Below are 14,529 nucleotides of genomic sequence, written 5' to 3' on the forward strand. Positions count from 1 at the left end.
CCAGGTACACCTTTCATACACTCAAAATAAAATTAAAAAAAATGCATTTCACAATAGAGTCAATTCTGAAATGAAGGCACAAGAAGGGAATTGAGCAATTTATCACAGGGATCACCTCATCATGCTGTGCTCGGGTTTCTCTCTGGCATCCCTCCCTCTCATGTTTATGAAAATCTCACTGGTGCAAACTTCATTTCTGATACACGTTCCTGCCAACTGGACCAGAAATACTGCTGAGACTGGCCTGTGCTAGATGATTTCAATTACGGTGCGGAAAATAAGGCATGTTGTTTTTAAAACCCATCCAAGATCTTCTAATCTCAAAGGGGAATTTATCTGTGTTCAGCTTAATGCTTATACAGTAAGTGCCACATGGAACAAAACACACAACCTTGAGGCTGAGACCCAGATAAACATCACTGGGAAATAGCTGCCTTTAGCCGTGCTTAAGCAGTATCTGGAATTTTAAAAGTCTGTGCCCACGACTGTCATGAAACTTACTTCTTTTTAAAGAAGCATTTTGATGGCTATTAGTTGTAAAATCATTCAAGACTTCTCCAACCCCCAGGCACAAACTGGTGCCACGGACTGACTTCATCCCCCACCTCTTACCCGCTGAGGAATGCCACTTTTTTTTCCAGACAGTCTTCCACTGAGTCAAGGGAATTCGTATTCCTGGGTCACTTGTACAAAAAGCCTGCAGTATTAGCAAATTCCCACTCCACAAAAAGCTACACAAGCACCTGAGACTCTTTCTTAAATAACTGGCACACGGCTTTGACAGCTAACCAATGCGCCAACGCTGTGTGTATGAGAAGCCGTTAAGACAAACATGATGTCTGCATTCATTACAGAAAGAAAGAAAAGGAGGGGAAAGCAGAACAAGGAAAGGAAGAGACAGGCCTCATGGAAACCTGTCCCACACACCTCAGGCCTCTCACTCCAACTGGATGTGTCCCACTGTGTAGGTTTACCTGTTAAGATGAGAATGATGATCACTGCAAATATGTCTGGGTTTTCGGCCAGCACTCCAGGGGCATTCAGAGCCATGTGCGTCCGCGAGAACTCCCCAATGGGTTTGCCAATCAGCTCATCAAATGTCGCACTCCAGGCTCTTGCTACACTTGAAGTACCTGCCACAAGACAGACGCACCAGAGGAAACTGAAGGGAAACCATGAACAGTATTTGGTAGTGAGTGTGCGAGGGTCATGGATGATGCACTGGGGCATGGTGGACTCTGGTGTGTGCTAGCTCAGAAGTGATGCTCCATTAGGCCCTTCAGGGAGGTGACAAGGATGCGGAGGTCTCATGGACCCAGATAGAAACACACTTTCCATCATGACCCAGTAAGGACACGTGTACTGTGTTCCAAATATACAACTGAATAGTAAACAGTTTACAAAACAGTGCCATTACCCTTGTCACCTGAGAAGTACTCTGATGGTATTTATTCAACTCCACCTATTTTATTTTGTTATTAAAAGAAATGTTGGCGGCAAACCACGAAGTTGATATTGTAATCTGCTCACGGCTGCAGTCGGCAGATTGAAACACCTGGCTCAGGAAGCTTCTTTTCCAAGATCCCTCCGACCGACAACAGAGCTGATGGTCCCCACCCACCAAAGGAACACTGTTCTTCGAGTAAGATGAGACCAAGGAGATTCACACGTGTAACCCTCACCTCAGCAACAAAGTCACCTGCTCATCCCAGAGCTGGTGTCAGCCACCTATCAGGGCTCACATCACCTGACTCAGAGGCCACAGGTGCCCGGGTATCTGACCACGGACACAGCCCAGCTCTCCTCCTCTCCGTACCCTGCATCCCCCGGCATAAGGATCACAAACAAATGCAGCACCCCAAATGCCAATAACTGTTAACTGCACACACTTTATTTTAACCTGAATAAAGCCACTGCTTTTCAATGAAATGTCAGTAAAATTCCAATATTCACATACAGCATTCTCCTTTATTTTCAAAGGGGGCCTTGTTGGTGACTGTGGTCTGGATCACCCACAAAATTTGGCCAGAGGGAATTACAGAGATTAAATGTTGCTAGTTGGTCTTGTGCTGAATATTTGTCCAAAAACTCAAAAATGTAACCATGCTTCTTCATCCTCAGAATCTATCTAGCCTATTATGGATTCTGTCCATCAAGGCCCCAACAGAAACCAGCTCACGGCTGCTCAGGCTCTGAAAACCACCGTGTGGGGTGAGACAGGCTGCCTCGCCTTCCTTTCTGGTCTCCTTCCCTGTGTTTCCCTCTGAAACACAGCTTTAAAGGAACCCCATGTTTGCTGAGAAAAACTGCCCTTCCCCAAAAGCTAAGGCTAAGAATCACCCATGGTAACACATGCACAAGTCAGTCTCACATGAGCAAAGAACATTCTGGCAAAGAACCTTTCTTTCATTCGTTGGTCTGGAAGCAGCGGGCAATTCCAGCTCAGGTTTTGTTTTATGCCCAGGTAAGTCCTCTGGGAACGTAACAGCCCATTTAAAACAGCTAAGTTCCCACTGAGTGACTTGAGCTTATAGGAGCATTTGTGGCTCTAAGTTTTAGTGTCATACTGAAACAAAGAAACGTTATTATGAGTTTGATTTTCAAACTTAGAAGCATAAGCTATGCTGGTTGTCATTAGGTACCACGGGCACCTGAGAAGAAAGGCAGGTGCTGCTCAGAGAGCCTGGCAGGAGCCCTCAACCAGCTGGCGTGGGCAAGTGGCAGCAGGTGCTCCACATGGCGCCGGGGGCCCATGTCCCAGCGGGCAGCTCACAGCCCCCTATGACATTCCCAGTGTGGGAGCGAGCTGGGGCCCACTCACCACATCTCTGTGTTTTGATGTTATTACAAAAAGCTTTCTGAAATATAAACAGAATGTTTAGTGGCCACTTATAGTTCTACTTTTAGGAATTGGCCATTCATAGTCTTTGGATATTCTTATATTCAGGTGCCTGTCTCTTTTAAGTTGATGCATTCTACTTTGGTTGTAATCAAAATACAAATAACATAAGGAGAGACAATGCTTTCTCACCTACCAAACTAAGAAAACTTTGTATTTTGAGTGTTTTTGTTTGTTGGCTGATTGTTTTTAACACGGGTGCCCAGGGTCAGCAAGTATGTGTGGAAGGGAACCTGTGGCCACCCAAAGGATCGCAGGCAACACAAGCCTTAAAAATACGTAAGCCCACTGACCGAGACATTCTGCTTCTCAGACCATTTTAAAGGGAAAAAAACATGGCAGTGCCCAAAGACATTAAACAATTAACCATTTGTAACAATAACAACACAACTGGAAACAGTCTAAACACCCACAAGAACATCTAAAAAAGTATGCTATGTATATAAACCTAGGTAACAATATGCAATCATTTGGAATATTACTATGGAAACACCATAAATACTATGAGAAATGTTTACTATATTTTGTTTCATAAATAAAAAGACATCCTGGACAAAAAAAATATACATTTGACAAAAATATTAACAATAGTTACACGATCCCTTAAACTCTTATGCACAGAGACGGTCTTACTCTTCTACTGCGTTCCTACTATCTAGCATAATGTCTGGCATGGAAGAGGGGCTCAATAAATATTTGCTGAAAGAATGAATGAATAAATAACGATTTCTCTGGGTTGCCAGACTGGGCAATGTCTACTTTCTGTGCTGCGCTTTTCTGTATTTCCCAAAGTTTTCTGTATCGGTGGTATGTCTACTCTAGTGATCAGTAATCGAAAATACTAAAAGGGACTACACTCCTTTTAAGTAATAAGAACATCCCACTGAATCTACATCTCCTGTGTTAACAGGACTGACCTCCTTGTTCAAGGCCTAGCTCATTCCCACTAACAGTCCAATGCACCTAATCATTAAAAACTGGGGCACAAACCAGAAGGAGCAGCGATATCCATAAGCCCACCACCCCACCCTTCATTACAGGGAAAGGGAACATGTACAACAATCTAGGGAGGAGGCTAATCCTAGGGAGGAGCTAGTCCACATGGGGAGCAAAAAGGATAGTGTCACCCGTGGTTTGGAGGTGAGAACAGCAGAGAGGGAAGGAAGTGGGCTCCAGGCCTCCTGGGACATACCAATGATATAGGAGAGGATTAAGTTCCAACCAGTGATGAAGGCCCAGAGCTCCCCAACAGTGACATAGCTGTAGAGGTAGGCTGAGCCTGTCTTGGGGACCCGAGCACCAAACTCGCCGTAGCAGAGGCCAGCCAGCACCGAGGCCAGCGCTGCGATCAGGAAGGAGATGACAATGGCAGGGCCCGCATCCTCACGGGCCACAGCTCCAGCCAGGACATACACGCCGGCACCCAGCGTGCTGCCCACCCCCAGCGCCACCAGGTCAAAAGTGTTCAAGCAGCGAGATAGCCGGCTCTCCTCCCGGCTGCAATCCACAACCTTCCGCCGCAGTATCTGATGGCCAATGTTGAGCAGAACTTTGCACCCCATCGTGCTGTTCAAATCTGTTAGAAAAAAAGAATGAAAGTGTTTATTATTGCCTTTCATTCTACCCAATAACTTTCTCTTATCCCAACACAGAAAGTCACGATGTCCTTTGCCATCACTGATGGCTAAAACATTTTAAATCTCAGAATTCCACAAATGGTTGTCAGAATATCCTCCTATGACTTGTACCAGTCTTAGACCTAACCAGTATGGACAGAGAAGCCTGGGAGGCCCATACACCCAGCAGCCTTGACTTTAAGTTCTCCAAGCCTCTATATTTATTTCAGCTCTTAATTTTCAGCTCTAAGTGCCTTTCTATGGGCAAAAGTTACATAATATGAGAAACACAAATTAATGACATTGCTTTTGCCCTCAATAATCATGCAATTCTCAGGAAAAATCAGATGTTATTCCAAGTAAAATGCTATGGAAGGCAAACCAAACCATATTTTAATTATTAAAACCCAGAGGCCTTGAATAGCAATGGCAATGTTTTTTTAGACCTTTCCAGGATTCTCTGAGGAAAAGAATCAAGCTGCTTCCACTTTTAAGTTAACACAGTTAGGTCCAGAGCAGAAAAAATGTTGAATTACTGTAAGTTAGGGTTGGTTTTTTTTTTTTCTTTTAAATAACTCTTAACTACTCCAGGAAGTCCTTCTCTTCTGGATGAAGATGTTAGCAGAATGTGCTCCAGGATTCACTTCTGAGTGCGAATCATGAGAGGGCACACATTCACCTATGGCTTATGTTGGCCAACCTGCTTCACTCCCCCCCCCCCCCGCCCCGCCCCAGAACAAGACCAGCATGGGCCCCAGGATGAGCACACATCACGGACCACATCCCAGTCCAGAGTTCCAATCTCTCTCCTCTAACACATGGGCCAATCCTGCCTGGGCAATTAGTTTATCCTAAGGGGGTGAGGAGGGCCGGTGAGCCCTTGGCCAGGACACCAGTGCCTACCCTCAAAGATGTGGCACATTGCTCTCCAGCCTTACATGGGCTGCCCACATGACTTCCACAGAGGCCAGTCTAGAAAGGGCAGAAAAGGGTGGAGAAACCTAACCAACACTACCTGGACCAGGGGGCACGGTCAACAATTACAAATCTTTGAATATGTGATGTGACAAGGAGGGCACCTGACTTCTGTGATCTTCCTCCCCAAACCCATAACCCCCGTCTGATCATGAGGAAAAAATCAGACAGATCTCAGATAGGGAACATTCTACAAAACACCTGACCAGTGCTCCTCAAAACCGTCAGGACCTTAGGAGCAAGGAAAGTCCAAGAAATTGTCACAAGAGGAGCCTGAGGAGACAAAACTACATGTCATGTGGGATCCGGAATGGGGTCCTGGAATGGAAAAGGTACCCAGGGAAAACTATGGCAATCCAAATAAAGCATGGGCAGTATCAGGGCCAGGTCACTCGTGGTGACCGTCCACATGAACTAGCAGGTGCTGGCAACAGAAGAAGCTGCTGTGGAGTGTATGGGAGCTCTGTACAATTTTTCTATAAATCTAAAAACTGTGCTAACCCAAGGAGTTTATTTTTTTAAAAAACAGCCTGTGTGCAGAGAGAAGCTATCATGATTTTTAGCCATTGAGGTACAAAAAAATATCATTGCCTTTTCATCTTTATCATCAATTGAAGTTTATTGATCTACAATGAGGTCAGTCACTAGAAAACATAATATAAATGGAAGAATGGCATATCTCACAAAGTCCATACTTAACCACTGAGAACACCAGACTGCCAGCTCACACCCCGTGGCCCCAGCCACTGGGCACAGTGTGGTCTTGTGCCCCTCCCAGGGCCTGGCCAGGACCTTCTGTGTGGTCACACGGAGTGGGAGCAGGCCTCTCTGTACTTCATCTGACCGGCCGAGAGCAGACCAAAAGAAAACTTCTCAAGACTCAAAAGTTTTCAGCTAGGAATACAATCATGTGTCCTGATCTCCTCATTATAAAGATGAGGACAAATAACTCTGAAAGCCAAGGGTCAGACCAGGTCACAGAGCTTGGAAGGCACGGGGCCCAAGTGCTCATCTAGAGCTCTGGCATTCCAGGTGGGAAGGAAATGGTATCATTGTGCTGTAAGGTGGGGAGGAAGTGGGGAGGAAATGAGGACAGACGACATTATTTGTGGAGCCATCATGGAGCAGGAAGACCCCAGACATGAGGGTGTGATAGGAGCAGGAAAAGGCAGGCATTGCTAACAAGGCCAGTGGCTCCCCAGTCTACCTCAGGCCACACACTAGCCTGCTTCTGAGGCACCCCAGAGAGCAGCGAGCAACACTTGGGGAAAGCAGGTTTCCCTGTCACGATGAGGTTCGGAAGTACAGAAGGGGAGGTGGGAGGGTGGATGGGGTGACTGGGTGACGGGCACTAAGGAGGGCACTTGATGGGATGAGCACTGGATGTTATACTATATGCAGGTAAATTGAATTAAAAAAAAAAAAAAAACACACACACACATGAGGTTTGGAGTGACCTAGGGAAGGTCCCAGCATTGGTGAGAGCCCAGGGTGTAATCCCTCCTGGAACCTCCTTTTCTTTTCTTCCTTACAGGATTTAACTGGTATTATTCAAGTCCGATTGCAAATCACAACAAAGCTTTTAGAAAACAACTGCTTGGATAACGAGTTAAAGATGCAACATTTCAACACAACCCTTGGCAGAGAAGGCAGTGCCAGGGGAGGTGCAGAATCCCTGTAAAGTCACTCCTCGACATCATTTTTGGCAGGGAGGGGATTATTTTAAGTAGATAGGAATCTTTTAGGGAAACGGAGTGTGAAAGCTTCTTATGATGTGCACTGTTTTCAACCAGATTGGTAAATGCAGCTGACATTTAGAGAGTGCCTACCTGCTCCCACCCCTCCTAGATGTAGTCTGGTTAATAAGTGCATTCCCTCCCACAAACAATAAAAGCCAGGGGCAAGGCAAAGCCAGTGTAATTAAATAGCAACTTCTTTCCTTGGCTTCACAGAGTAAAGTAACCAAGGACCCAGGAGGCTTGTGCCAAGGGACCAGGAAGGTCTCTTCTTCTAAAAGACAAGACACATCCTATGCTGGGCTCTGTGAAGGGACTGGTCAATGATTTACCCTCCTTTCTCAAAAGTTCACTGTTGTCTGGAGCAGAAGTAAAAGCTGCTGGAGCCCAGACATAGGCCAGGAACATATTTTTGCGCCTCCTTGGAATGGAAGGTGAACAAGGGCCCAGTAATCACGTCAGGATGTGACGGGCCACCAGTGGGTGCAGAGCTACAGAGGAGATGCCACAAGTGCCCTGTATCACCACAACCCGCCAGCCAGAAACCCACTCCAAGAACTCCCTTCCTAACACGGGGGCTCAGCACCATCTTCAAGTTAAGGGGACAGATTACTGGATTCTATAAATTTAGATAGATACTGGTCTTCAAACATAATGTGAAAAGGTAAGTCTTTGTTGAGTACAACATGTGACTAGACAGATGTAGTTCATGTCTTTTAAACAGGCACACGGTGGCTCTTGTCTCTGGGGACAGTTCTCGGCCTCTTCACCCCCAGCAGCCTGGGGGAAGTACTCTGTGAACCACTGCCCTAGGGGGCAGCACAAATGGACCCTGAAATGAGACCAACTTCCCACTATTTTCACCTTGGTTACTTTTTTATTTTCTCTTCTTTTTTAGTTTTCATTAGTGAAGTACGGTGGACATACAATGTGACATTAGTATGACATTAGTGTCTTGTTTATGCTGAACTCACATGCTTGTTATCAGGGGATAGGGGAGGCTCAGTTCCTTTGGAAGACGCTAGAACAATGCAGGCAAATGCTGCTGGGAGGGCCACAGCTGACAGCCCAAAGAAGGCATGTGTCTCTGTAGCTTGTTTCTACTTTCCAGGGTAGCTGAAAAGGAGAGCCTCACCATGTCCTGGGTTTAAGAAATATCCTTTCTGTTTCCTTAGACATAGCATAAAACTATTCTCCAAGCGGGATCAACTGTCAGGATTTTGTACACATTATGCCACAATTCCCATTCATGCCAAAATCCCAAAGTTGGTCATTCAACCAACAGTGAGACTAAAGAATACTCGTCTCTGCAAAACTAATCTAACCATTTGAATCCCTGCAATGGTGGGTTGTCATGGACTTTTGACTGTTGGGGTTTACGCAGAAAGTTGTCACAACGCTTTTGAAAGCATTAAACGAAAAATCAGGTTATCCTTTCTCGTGGAGAGGAATCTATACAATGGTTAACACCTACACTTTCATTTGGGGTTTTGACAGAAATCTTGCAACAGTGAGGGTCTCAGATCTTCTTATCCTCTTACCCCTACTCATTTATTATTATTATTAAAGGACACTTACCTTAGGTGTTATCCCCTAATAAAAGCAAAGGAAAGTCCCTTTCCCACAGAAATTCTCACTCCAAGGTGTACTCTACTAATCACTATGTAGCAATAGGAGTAAAATGATCCAGTGGGTCAGGATTGCAGAGATAAAATTTTTCCATGCTGTTTTGAAGAGGTCTGACAAAGATGGGCAGGTGTGAATAGATGCCTTTCTTTCAGTTTCAAATTTAATGATAGTTCCATCATTGAAAAAGTCAAGCTGAATGGCTTGAGGGAGAGAGAAGGGGTCAGGTGAGGCTTTTATACAAAGTTCATAAATGCCCTCCTTTGAAGAAAATATTAATATTGATGTCTTTCCTAAGTTAATATTCTTGCTTTTCCTTTAAGTGGTCTTCAGAATGGCCCCAGCCCCAAATGACCTGCTTTCACTCAGCCCTTGGTAGGAGCCATCTAGAATAAAATCTATCCTCCAACAGGAGATACACCATGCTTTCAGTCTGTCCAAAGCTAGGGAAAGCAGGTCTTTGCCAGATGCTAGCCTTACGGGGCACCACTAATGAATGGGATGGCACACAGAGTCGATTAAGTCGCTCGGGCTTCCCTAGAGCATGAGCAGCTGGCCAGCCATATGTCCACATCCATGGTACCTGGAGGGCCACAGAGTGCCTTCAATGCCAACATGGAAGGGGCATTGAGGCAGTAGAAGAGGTCCAGGAAAAGAGTATTCTAGGGCACAGGCTGTGGTGGGAGAGGAAGAGACTCATGGAGAAGGAAACAACCTGCGCTGGAGGAAGCGCTCTTGTTCTCAATGTCAGATCTACTTTCCCCAGATGGTAGGAGGCCCAGGAGAAAGAATGTAAATTAAAACAACAAAAACAAAAACAAAAACAAAATCAGAGTGTAGACAGGACTGGTGGACCACTAGAGATGAAGACCTAAGGAGGTGGGTGTGGCACCATGAAAGGAGGTAAGAAAATGACAGAGCTGAACCCAACATATGGGTCCAGGTGGTGAGTTAAAAGTGATGCAGCATGCCAACACAGTCAGGGTCTGCAATAATGGCCAGCTTAGAGACACGTCTTCCCCGGGCAGCAGGAGTCCATCTGCCATGCAGTGAAAGGTGACATCTTCTGGAGCCCTCAGGATCTACACGCATCTGACACCAGGCACCACAGGACATGTTTGGGATTTAACCAAATCCCACCAGAATTCATTGATTTCACCACCTGTGTTTTGATGCCCTGTGCTCAACATAGCCAGTGTTTCTAGAAATACATAAATCCACAGTCCTACCCCAGGGAGCAGAGTGTCAGGGTGGGAGAAGGTAAGCACTCATGACAGCTCCAGCAGCTGGGCCCACCAGGTGATCGGAGCTCCAAAAGAGAAGGTCTAACTGTCCATCTCAAAGGCCACTTCAGGTTTCCCCTACTATCAGAAAGTGCAGCGTTCCTATGGAACCCTTCACAAGTCAAACAGTGTAAAGCAAAGAAACGATCATTAATTTACATGTGAAATTTATTGAGCATCCTCAGACCAAAAAAAAAAAAAAAAAAAAAAAACACCTCTATTAGACTTTTCTGACACCTTAGGACATATCTTGCTAACAGATGCACAAAATAAATTGAGATAAAGCAGAGACGTTCACAGATGCAGTTCAAAGCTCTAGTGGCTTGATGCTGAGATGCTGAGTACAGTCCCTGGGGAAGGAGCAAGGCTCGGGACACTCTGGATTTGAGCAGCCTCTGTAACAGCTCATTGCAAAACAAATGCTGAATGCTGCTTTCTTTCACTTTTTGTCTTTTTTTGGTAAAAGTGAAAATCTTCCAATTTCTTTTAGTTAACAAAAAATAGGTATGTCTTCGTAATAGCAAAATGGCATAATGTGGAACACAGCTGTACTTTCATAGGGAAAAGAGGCATGATTTCATCATGCAAGGATGGAGGCATAAAGTCCTAAGTCCACCTGTGCATGTCCTTGCTTCCATCAGAAGCCTCAGATATAAAGATGCTGTATGCTTTTCTATCACAACCCACAGGTAATGTGGCTTCTCACTGGAATGGGCAGATCCAATGTGATCACTGAACCTCAGAGTGTCCACCCATCCCCCAAACCTAGGGGACTTTAACACCTCGGCCATATCAGAAAAACCCCAGCAGCCCTGCAGTCCATGGCATGCCCCCTTCTACGGACTCAACAGGGTTAAATGCAGAAGTTGCCCAAGGCCCCTGAGGTCCCATCAACAGCAATGTATGCAGCCTGACACGAGGCCATAAGCTCTAAGTCTGCACAGCAGAACAGAGTTGCTAAACACAGGGGTGCAGGAGGAGGCAGGAAAGCAGAGGTTCTGCTTCTCAATCTTGACTTCCAGGCAACAGAAGGACAGGCCAAGGAGGCCATGGAGACCCACGACAGGTACATGCCCACCAGGGCAGGACAGCTTCCAGGCACAGATTAGGAAGTCAGCCAGGGAACCACAAACTACTCAGAGAGCTTCTAGTGCAGAAATGGCAAAGAGCAGGGCAAACAGGAATGGAGATACTGACCATGAGCACAGCAATGGCTTCTCAGCCAGGCAGGAAGCAGCAAGGAGCCACCTCCATGGTGGCTGTGAGTGGTGCTACCACCCCATAAGCTCAGACCTCACAGAGGCCCAAGTAAATAACTCATAGCGCTGAGAGCTGACAATACCATACTAATAAAAAACTAGAAAAAGATCTGTCAAGCGCAAATCTGTTGCTGAAATGGTATGCTGGCAGAAAAGTGTTTCCGACAGCTTTAATGTCCTGGGAAAATATCAAATAAAAAGGTACATTATATTATCCCAATGAGCATGTCGGTGGGAGGAGGGATGTACCAAAATACCGAGATTATCTTTCAGATTAGGGGTTGTTTTCTTTTTCTCTGTATTTGTCATATTATCTGTAATGAGATGTGTTACTTTTTAAAGCAGAAAACAATAGTAATCATTAATAACAACTAACGCTTTGGGACATCAGCCAAATGAAAGATTCCTTAGATAAATTATTTTATTTAATCTTCACAGCACCTTCTCTAGCCAGTAATACTCTGCATTCTAGAACTCCATAATTCTCAACCCTGGGTACACAAGAGAACCATGTGGGAAGATTTTTTTATTTTTTTTATTTTTTTATTTTTTTTTTTTAAATATTTTTTTTTAATTTTTATTTATTTATGATAGTCACAGAGAGAGAGAGAGAGAGAGAGAGAGAGACATAGACACAGGCAGAGGGAAAAGCAGGCTCCATGCACCGGGAGCCCGATGTGGGATTTGATCCCGGGTCTCCAGGATCGTGCCCCGGGCCAAAGGCAGGCGCCAAACCGCTGCGCCACCCAGGGATCCCTGGGAAGATTTTTTTAAATGAAGGACACCCAGCCCACCACAGATCACGTCACTTCTCCCAGGTAACTTGCCCAAGAACATGTAGCTGGTGAACAATGGAGTCGGGGCTTGAACCCAAGTCTTTCTGCCCCAAAGCCTTGTGCTGCCCTCTGAAGCAGGATGTCCGGGTTTGAGGAACAGGCATGGAGAGCTGGTACAGGAGAGAAGCAGAGACAGATGGCATGGCTGACTGGCAGAGGGAAGGGTCTATGTGTGTCCCACCTGGAGAACGGCATCCTAACCCTCCTCCGTCTACCAGTAGGAGGAGGCACCAGGCAGCATTCATAGGACCAGACATATGTAGCACCCACGGAGACGCATGGTCACCCCCAGCTGAGTTAAATTGAGGAAGCTGACATGAAACTGACCTTCATCTTAGGTAGTCCCCACCACTACCATCAACTTCTGAGAGTCTGTCTATCAAAGGAGATTTTGTTAGCTGAATAGTTAATGGTCTGAGTTGCTAAAGAATACTTTTGTTTCTCTAAACACATATAAATGTAAAAAGTTGTCAAATGGGTTAAAATCCAACATAGGTAACAAAGTCTTGCCTACTAAGCCTTGAAACAGTTCTCATCTTCCTCACAGATACCTCCCGTTATGGGGTGGGCTCCATCCCCACCTCCTGTCCAGCCCTATCTGAGGGACAACTTTCCGGCTCCACCATGGGAGAGTCTAAGGACCTGTCATACCCTCTGACTAGGGTTTTGTAAGGTCCAAATTCATTATCTTTAAGTCAGTATTTGGGGTCTCAGTTTCCACACCTAAAGACAAGACCATTGCTGTCCTCACCATTGCAGGATGCATGTGAGGGACAAATGAGATAGTGCATAGGAAACATGCTGAAAAGCCAAATTTGTTATTTTTCAAATGCAAAGAGCTGCTATTATTGCCACACTATTAGGCATAGTTCCTCAATCTAATTTCTTTCTTCAAAAATCTCAATTTGCAATCTGTCAGTTCTCTCTGCTTCCTGGAAGGCAGGCAATCCCCATCATCCAAGGCCTCCTGTCAGCAGGGCTCTCTTTAACAGAGGCTTTGCCATAGATACTGTTGTCTACTTAGCTATACTTAAATCTTTTCAATATTGTTTACTCAATTTGAAGAATCATATTCTTCATATTCTTGTTTTTTAACAAGAAGCCAGTGGAAGAACTACTAAGTATGTTTTCACAAAAATCAGATACCCAGATCTAGAAATGCTCCTCCTTAAGCCAGCAGGATATGATTAGACAGTAGTTATGTCTCTGGATGGCATTTCATTACTAGGGAAGGCTATGCTTTATCAGGAGAGATGCCCTGGCCCTGTATATAGAAATGCGTTACAACAAAAACATGTATTCTATCAGGAGCTCAGAGCTCCTTTGACACATGTCGTTAATCATACTCACTTTTGCAGTATGTAACAAAAATGTTTTATATCTAGAATCTGAAGCCAAGTGATCTACAAACTCCATGAGCAGGTCCAGGAGGAGACGTGCCATTGCCTCTCGAGTGTTGATTAACCAGAACCAAACAGCAGCCTGGTCCTTACCAGTGGGAGATTTCATAAAGTCTGCTTTGTGTGAGCTGTGAAGTACACTTCATTTGGGCCTTAAAAACTGTCATACATTTGGCTCTCAAACAGAAAAGAAATGTCTTAAATAATGTTCCCCTCAGGTTAGAATTCAGACTTACTACAACTCTCTAGGCCTCTAAGGTATCCTGAAAGACAGAGCTTTCCATGGCTCTTCCCAGAACCATCCTCTTTCAAAAAGCACAACGAGAACTGGCATCTGGACCTAGAGCAAGGCAAAGGATTCTATGTAAAACTGTTCTAACTTTCACTGCACACTCACAGACCAATATTTTTCCAGTTACTAATGCATTCACTCAACAAACCCAAGCAATTCTCGAATTTAGCCCCCAAGCTCCTGCAAATTTCCACCCTTCCCCCACTTCCCACAGTCACAAGCAACAGTGTAAAAAAAACCTGAAATTTCTAGAAAATGTACTGGTTCCAAAGTAGATAAAGAAGCTGTGAAAATTCAGGTCCAGCTCCCTGAATAGACTCCCAGGGGGCTGGGGTCCACTGCAATCAACCAACATTCTACACCAGCTCCTTGCCCCCCGCCCCCCCCACACACACATTCATTTAATCCCCATCAGAGATCTACAATAAAAATTGTTACTCCTCTCAGGAGAGTTAAGACTGGAGTTTAGACAGCAGGTTACATCTATCTATCTATCTATCTATCTATCTATCTATCTATCTATCTATCATCTATCTATCTATCTCTATTCTGGTGGAGCCAGGGTTTGAACATAGGCCATGAGATTCCAGAAACCCTACTCTATGCC

General features: G+C 45.0%; 1 protein-coding gene across 10 annotated transcripts in view; it reads right to left on the reverse strand.

Moving 5' to 3' along the window:
- SLC7A1 (solute carrier family 7 member 1) overlaps positions 1-14,529 on the reverse strand; it is a 79,856-nt gene that overhangs the window by 21,414 nt on the left and 43,913 nt on the right. For all 10 annotated transcript variants that reach the window (XM_072719908.1, XM_072719910.1, XM_072719907.1 and 7 more), the window contains 2 exons: positions 4,092-4,475; positions 975-1,133 (listed from right to left, as the gene is read on the reverse strand). In XM_072719908.1, the coding sequence (XP_072576009.1) occupies positions 975-1,133; positions 4,092-4,461 (529 nt within the window). In that variant the 5' untranslated portion in view covers positions 4,462-4,475. The remainder of the gene's footprint in view (positions 1-974; positions 1,134-4,091; positions 4,476-14,529) is intronic.

The sequence above is a fragment of the Vulpes vulpes genome, chromosome 9 (genome assembly GCF_048418805.1).
Source record: "Vulpes vulpes isolate BD-2025 chromosome 9, VulVul3, whole genome shotgun sequence".
Classification (NCBI taxonomy): domain Eukaryota; kingdom Metazoa; phylum Chordata; class Mammalia; order Carnivora; family Canidae; genus Vulpes; species Vulpes vulpes.